The sequence below is a fragment of the Condylura cristata genome, unplaced genomic scaffold (genome assembly GCF_000260355.1).
Source record: "Condylura cristata isolate star-nosed mole 26May11 unplaced genomic scaffold, ConCri1.0 scaffold00001, whole genome shotgun sequence".
Lineage (NCBI taxonomy): Eukaryota > Metazoa > Chordata > Mammalia > Eulipotyphla > Talpidae > Condylura > Condylura cristata.
In genome coordinates this window covers 51,908,681-51,916,614 of record NW_004567102.1, presented here as the reverse complement: position 1 = coordinate 51,916,614, position 7,934 = coordinate 51,908,681, and the positions used below count along the sequence as shown (strand labels likewise).

Below are 7,934 nucleotides of genomic sequence, written 5' to 3'. Positions count from 1 at the left end.
CTCTGTCTCTGGTGAAGCCTCTCACTGCCCCTGCACCTCTGGCCTGTACCCCAGTTCTGTATGCATAAATAAATCTTTTAAAAATTATATAGAAAATATATAATAATTTGAATACCATGACAGACAACTACCTCTTTGATTTTCTCACACTAAAGTAGTAGCTGCTGGTAGCTTCTCAGGTGCTTCTGTTCCTATCATTTAGAAGCGCGTAGGAGAGAATATTGTGTTATCCACAAGCATCTCTTCCTACAGTCAGGACTGGGTAAGAATTTTCTCCCTCCCTCCCTCCCCACTTCACTTCTAACACCCACCTCTTCCCTAGAACAAACAAACTGGGAGAAGGTTCATTGGTGGGAAAGATTTTTTTTAATCTAGCAAATAATATACCACAGCTGTGTTATAAGGGCACAAGAGAAGAGATGTTTATTTACAGGTGTGCCTGTTTAATCCTCCAGTCTAGCTCCACGGAGGGACAAAATGACTGGACTGGACTGACTAGGAGCGAGGGCCGAGGAAGGAGGGCAGAAAGGGAGGGGGGGCTTTTGCGTATTTGCCAGAAGTCTGTGTATGGTGAAGGAAATCATGGGGGCTACCTACTGGGGAGGGAGACCAACAAGAGAAGGGTCCCCCCAGTATGGAGTGAAGATTGGTTTCTAAGTAACTGGTTGGGAAAAACAAAAAGTTTTTCAACATCAGAGCTGAACTGTTCAATACAATATTCTCTAACTATGTGTGGCTATTGAATGCTTGAAATGTGGTATTTTGAGCATCTGAGATACTGCTTATCTGAGGTATATTGTGCAGTATAGAAGAGGCTCACCAGATTCTGAAGACTTAGTATAAAAGTATATATATATATGTATGTGTATGTATCTCACCAATGAGCTCTTTATATTGATTCTGTAGTAAAATGTTAATAATTATGCTAAATGATAGTAACTTGAATTAACTTCTACTGTAAAAATTAATTTCACATGGTTCCTGCCCATTTAAAATCATGGCTATTAGACTCTTCTAAATGATCTCTGTGGCTGGCATGTCTTTCTGTTGGTCACTGCTGCCTCAGACTCAGCAGAAGCTCTGAGTAACTGGCAGCACGATTTCAAGCTTCTAGACATGACAAGTGTAATTTGGGGTCATACAAGCTTAGAATGCCAATTGTGTTCTAGGTAGGTGGCTTTTCTTTTTCACATTTGTCAACTTACTATCTTTAAAGAAGATATAACATTAAATGATATCTTCAGGAACAAACTCTCTAGAGACCAAGAGAGTAATACTGCAAGTGTGCCTATAATATTCCAAGAAAATATAGGTATTTTTAATTTTACTCCCAATGAAAGGGATTTAATGACTTTGTGTTAGACAAGATTGAAATTATGTAAACAACAGAAAAATACTTTTTTTTAAAAAAAAAGATTTATTTATTTGTGCATACAGAACTGGGGTACAGGCCAGAGGCTCAGGGGCGGTGAGAGGCTTCACCAGAGACAGAGTGGGGAACAGAACAGGCGGATTGATGAAGTACACTGCTGAGGGGAGCAGCGGGTGGGTCAGGAGAGGTCTGCCACGCCACGTGGTCACCTTCGGAGCAGGAGGGCCAGAAAATACTTTTAAGAGCTATCAAAATCACCCAAGGTCAAGCAAGTTTGGGGAAGAAGAAAAAAATTTTTTTTATTCTTTAGCTCACTTTTTCATCTACCTTTATTATTATTATTATTATTTTACTATTTTTCTTATTTGGAGATTGGAAAATAGGAAATAGGCAAAAAGTTACCTCTGGCGGCCCTCCCTGATGGCGCAGTGAGTTAAAGCACATCATTAAGAAGCTAAAGCCACTTCAGCACGAGATTGATCCTTGCCCTGGATGTGACCCACACGGCATGGCAGACATCTCCTAAGCCGCCCACTGCTCCCCTCAGCAGTGTACTTCGTCATTCGGCCTGTTCTGCTTCCCACTCCGGTGAATTCTCTCACCACCCCTGCACCTCTGGCCTGTACCCTAGTTCTGTATGCACAAATGCATAAATTAAACAAAAAAAAGAGTTACCTCTGGCAATGGCAAGGAGATCCTCATAAGGGCTTCTCTGTACGGGCATGTTCTAGGGTTAGGGTTACAAAAAGGGCCCTTTTTGCCCTGTTTATATAAAGTCCACAAACCAGTAGCTGACACACCTTCCTTCCTATTGTGAGTCCGGGGTTGCTTTCAGAGTCTCCAGCTCTCAATTGGATACTCCATTTTACTGTGGTTAAAAGCCACTTCCTGTTTCACCACAATTTTAAAAAGCCACTTCCCCAAGAAACTCCAACGCGGTAACCGATATTCCAGATGCTCAGCAGGAGGTGGAGACTCTGGAGACAGCACCCACAGGGGATTAAAACATCCCAGCGAAGTCCTCACCTTTTGCTCAGCAGGTGTCCCATGGACATAGAGGTGAGCTCCTAAGCCTTGCAAGGTGCCTACACCTCCTTTGGCCAAGTTTTCGCAGGAACTCTCTTCCACAGTGGAGATCAGGTTGCCAGCCACCAGGGTAAGGCCCGCAGTGTTGATGGTCAGTGTCCGCTCAACAGATCTGAAGTAGTTCAGCAATCCTAAGCAGATGCGCTAGAACAAAGAAGGAATGGGGTCAGGACCCTGCCCCTCATTAGTCCCACTGACGGAGTAAAACTTAGTGGTCTTAGGGTTAGCAGGTCAACCCTACTGCTGAAAAAAGAACACACCACCCCCAGAAAGGCACTGGTTTCATGGAAAAATAAGAACAGAGAGCAAAGTTACACATGTGTTGTTACTAGAATAGCATAAAGCTCCTTCCTACCCAACCAGACATTTCAGATGCCTGAAGCCAGCTTGCCTGGGTCTCCACATACCTGTAGCTCCCTGATTCGCAGGTGGCGCAGATACAGAAAGGACAAGTAGGCCCCTCTCATCAGGACAGAATCCCCATCCCTCAGCCCGGTCCCATCATGCAAACCCAGTAGTTGTAGGGACATTGCATAGTTAAACCTTCAGCAGGAAAGAAAAAGAGAATAAATGCTTTTCATCTCTAAGTGGTACAGAAATTCACATCCCCTAAACTGAAGTCATTTTACTTAGCCTCAGGGAATATTGCAATCGCTATTTTTAAAAAATGCTTTGGAGAATAATTACCTTATGTATATATAAAGACAAAATGAAAATTCACTTAGCAATCATTCTTACTAAAACCCAAGTCCTGGGGTGAAACATTAATTTAGTTGTTTGATCTGCTCTAACAGTCTTACTTTCATCTCAGTGTCAAATATTTTTGAGTTAATAGGTAACCAACATATTAATCAGTCACTCAATTTTCCCCACAGTGTTTAATCTATTTCCTTAAGTCACCAATAAAATGATTTATGCTACCTTTTCTCTTTTTTCTGCTTGACTAAGCCATCAGCACATTGGCTGAGACTTATTTGTGCTAAGTCATTCTCATTTCGTTCCATTGAAAGGTCATCTTCCTTCATATTTTCATTCTACCAAAAAAAAAAAGTAGCATTAGTTGGATTACATAAACATTTGCACTATTATTAACAAAATCACAGGTGGGTCACACAACATGACACCTCATGACTCAAGGTATATTTAGATGCTCAAATAGAACATCACCTTGGTTCATTTCAACCTGACATAGGAAATCTAGATTTCAAAAATAAATTAGGGTCACTGTTTTTACTCTTAATCAATCTGTGTTTGATGAAAGTATCACAGCTTTTCAATACCAGCCGCCACAACTCTCTACCTTTTACATGATTCACTTTCTGAAAAGTTGATACACACATTTCTCAAGAATTTACATATTTGGAACCTTGAGTCTTCTTAATTTACTCTTGTTCTAGGCAGAGAGATCATTGGATTAAAACTCTTTTAGATTTATGATTTGGTCACTTTGAGTCTCAAGCCTGATTTCACATTAGTTAAATGGTATGATAATGGAAAGTGTTAAGTTTCTGTGAGAATGAAATACAGGGTAGATATAAAACTCAGTGAATAGCATCGTTTGGTGCCCAGTTCATGTCACTTCTGCCCTGGAGGGGGTTACGGTATTCAGCTGGTCATAAAGGAAATATCACAGAATTTGTACCTCACACTTATCTGCACAGTCATCTTTCTTGATGTGGCCATTTGAGGATCCTGGAGAAATCCTCTGGACAGTCCCTTTCTTAGTTGCCTTCTCTACCTGTCTTTGGGCACATACCACCTTCTCACCAGACATGTGGCACTAATCTCCCCAAAACAGTGAGTACCAATGGCTTAGGTTGGGGCCTTCTTTGAGTTACTTGTATTGTAGTTGCTGGTTCTTAGAATTCCAACAGGTCCAATGACAGAAAGTATTGATTGTTCCCCAATATTCATTTTTCCTTTTTATCCATAGGAATTGAGTCTTTAGCCTGATGCATGGCTGCCAAGATGAAGATGATATTTCTGAGCCTGCCTTGCAGCTGTGTCTGCTGTGTGGCCAAGTTCTAGCCAGTGGAATGAAAGTAAAAATGCCAATGGCAGTTTCCAGCAATTTCCCTGAGGTGACACTTCCCCATCCCAGTCTCCACCTGCATGCCTAGGACATGAATGCAACAATGACAGCTACACAAGGTAGGGAGGTCACATTTGTTGGAACTACAAGAACTCAGGTCCTTGAAGAGACCATTGAACAAATGGCCACAGAATCCCTGTACTTCCTACCCCTGGATGTAAGTATGGGGGAAAAAGAGAAATTTCTATTGTCTTTGATTCTGTATTATATTGTATTTTTCCATTACTAACAGCCAATTCTAATCTTGGCTTATACACCTAATCTTATAGTCCCCAAGCATCTCTATATAGCTTACCAGTCTACGACAGCAGTAAGAAGGAAAATTTTGGACAGGGACATTAGGAAGAGTAGGTGAGAGAGAAAGATGTTCAACTGGGTATCAGGAAGTGGCTTTCCATTCTGCCAATAGGTAGAATGAGCCCGTTTGTTCTAGGTAAGTGTTCTCATCAGTGTATGTCTGTGTAAACATCCCACAGCCAAGGGCTGGAAGCCCCCTTTGGGAGGTGATTATTTGCACTATCATTTCTTTGTATAGAACACAGATCATCATCCAAGAGTGAAATCTGTTATGTTTTAAACAGCAGAGCATATACTTCATGAAGGGGAGATGAATCTTGACAGTTTCTATTGAATGGGAATTTGGGGTGAAAGGTGCTCTCCTGCTGCAATTCTGTATGGCCCTGTGTGGTCCCAGAAAGTAGCTTTGTAGCCACAGCCTTTCTTTGATGGGCTGGGTTTGTTTTTCTCAACTGCTTCTAAAATTACCTAGAACTACATAAGAAGGAACAGAAAGTGACATCTAGTTACACTGAGACCCTTTGAAGGAATCCCTGGCTAAACCAAAAAGTACTGCTGGACTGGCAGTGTGCCGGGAAGAAAGGAAGGGGCATTGTAGTCTGGAGAAAGTTAAACAGCAGAGTCCAGCATCCTCCAGAAAGGGGGCTAAGCACAGTTCACAGCAGGGGCTGCTTCGGGAAATGCCAAGAGTCATTGCGTGTATTCCCCTAAAAGAACAGGACGCAGGGCAGGTAAACACAGGGTTGACCAGAAGCCAGATGTCAGCTTCCTCTGTGCTCATTCAGCTGGGGCAGTAGGTAAGTGCTCTGACATTGACTCTACCTTGTGGCTGGGTTTTTCCCAGTGTAGCCGAGTTCGTGTATTTTGACAATTTTGAGATCTCCACTGATTGCAAATCTCATTTTTCTTCTGGAAAATTGTCAGGGGAAGTGGAGTGGAAGGTAGCGAGGAAGGAAATAACTAGAGGAGAAGTAAATCTGTTGTGCATTCTCTATCCCCAAAATGTATCTATAGCTTACTTAAGGACATTCACAGGGGGAGAAAAGACTAGAAAGATATACATTGACTGTTAACTACTAAATCCTATTATTTTACTTAGGGTGGTAAAATAATGGGTGATTTCTATTTCCTCCCTTCAACTTTTCTATATTTCCCAAATTTTCTATGATAAATGTATGCCACTATTATCATCAGAAAATGCTTTTTAAATATTTTTTTTCATTTAAGGAGGAATCCAGTAGGTTCCCAAACCCAGATCATTAAGTAAATCTAGAACTATAACTGTGTTTAAAGGAAACAGTGATCAGCTTCTGATTATCAGTGTTTGAATATATTCAATGTTAAAGTGGATATGGAAAAATACACTGCCTCATAAGTGTGTGATGGTTGGAGAAAACGGTAGAATAGCTTTGGCAGGATCATGAAAATTTTTGAATGTGACCCAGAAAATCCACTTCTAAATATCTACCCTAAAGAAACACATATGTGTACAAGGAGGCAAGTGAAAGAAAGTTTAGCCGGCGTGGTTTCTAAATGGGGGAAAGATAGCAACAAGCATCCATGAGATGGTAGGGTGGGGAGGGTGGCTATGTGGCCTGTCACATACAATCACTGAGAAACAGCCATTAAAAGAACAGCAGAGGCCCTCCCTGGCGGGGCAGCGGGTTAGGACGCAGCAATGCAAGCGTCACAGCCACTTCAGTGTGAGTTCCATCTGCTGCCGGAGGTGACCCACCTGGCGTGGCAGACCTCTCCTGACCCGCCCACTGCTCCCCTCACAGTGTACTTTGTCAATCTGCCTGTTCTGCTCCCCACTCTGTCTCTGGTGAGTCCTCTCACTACCCATGCACCTCTGGCCTGTACCCCATTTCTGTATGTATAAATAAACCTTAAAAAAAAAAAGCTTAACTATAAAAAAAGAACAGCAGAGACATATCTCCAGAACATACTGTTGGGAGGAAAAAGCAAGTTGCAGAAAGAAATCCACATGGTATAAGATATTGTTTATATAGAAAACTAAAACACAGACCTATACTATGTATGTTTTATGGGGACATATGTATACTTGTAAATGCTCAAAGCAATCTTTATGACTGAGGAAATGGAAGGATATTAGAGGGTAGTGAAAAGAGAATCTAACATTTGAGTAATGTTGCCTTTTTAAAAAAAAAAGATTTATTTATTTATGCATATAGAACTGGGGTACAGGCCAGAGGTACAGCGGGTGAGAGGACTCACTAGAGACAAAATCAGCAGTCAAACAGGCAGATCTACTGAAATACACTGCGGAGGGGAGCAGGGCAGGACGGGAGAGGTCAGCACGCCATGCGGGTCAGCCCCCTGGCCAGGGATGGAACTCATGCTGCCAGGGCTGTGGTAGCTTCACAGTGCTGTGCTTTAACCCGGTGAGCCACCAGGGAGGCCCTGATGCCTTTTTGTACAAAAAGTTTACAACTGCTTATTTATGACTCTGGCAGCTTAAAATTAATTTAAACAACAACAAAACTCCTCCTTTAGAGAAAAATGGCAAATTTATGGTGGAGAAATCTTGCAAATACCAGTAGCTTCACCTCATGATGAAGAGCAACACCCCCAGGCATAAGTCACGCCGACAGCATCTGCTGTGCTGTGGTAAGAGGGGTGCTTCCCCTCTAGGTCGTCTTCCCCCAAATCTATAATTTCGGTGCAACCAGACAAACTCGAGTTAGGGAACATTCTGCAGCCCCTCTGGCCGGTACTCCTGAAGATCAGCATCATGCTAGCAGGGAAAATCTGAGAAAACCTCCAGAGCGCTGAGGACCCTGGGCCCACATGATGATTCAGTGCAATGTGGTACCTTGCGAAGACCCCAGAGAACCAAGAACACCTTCATAGAAAACCTGTGTATTCCAGGTAAAGTATAGCTTACTTAACAGCAATGAACCAATGTTGGTGACAAACGTACCAGAGTGATATAAGAGGTTAATAACAGGAGAGACTGGGTAAGCCATACCTGAGAATGCTGTAGTATATTTACAACTTTCCTGAAAATCGAAAATGATTCCAAAAGAAAATATTTGTTTGTTTGTTTTTGAACTTCAAGAAAGG

The 7,934-nt window shown here is 42.0% G+C and overlaps 1 protein-coding gene across 1 annotated transcript in view; it reads right to left on the bottom strand.

The window, feature by feature from the left end:
- LOC101630485 (transmembrane protein FLJ37396) overlaps nt 1-7,934 on the bottom strand; it is a 74,256-nt gene that overhangs the window by 44,765 nt on the left and 21,557 nt on the right. The window contains exons 10-12 of the mRNA XM_004674075.1: nt 3,380-3,492; nt 2,866-3,001; nt 2,399-2,602 (exon numbers count right to left, since the gene is read on the bottom strand). Coding sequence (XP_004674132.1) covers nt 2,399-2,602; nt 2,866-3,001; nt 3,380-3,492 — 453 coding nt within the window. The remainder of the gene's footprint in view (nt 1-2,398; nt 2,603-2,865; nt 3,002-3,379; nt 3,493-7,934) is intronic.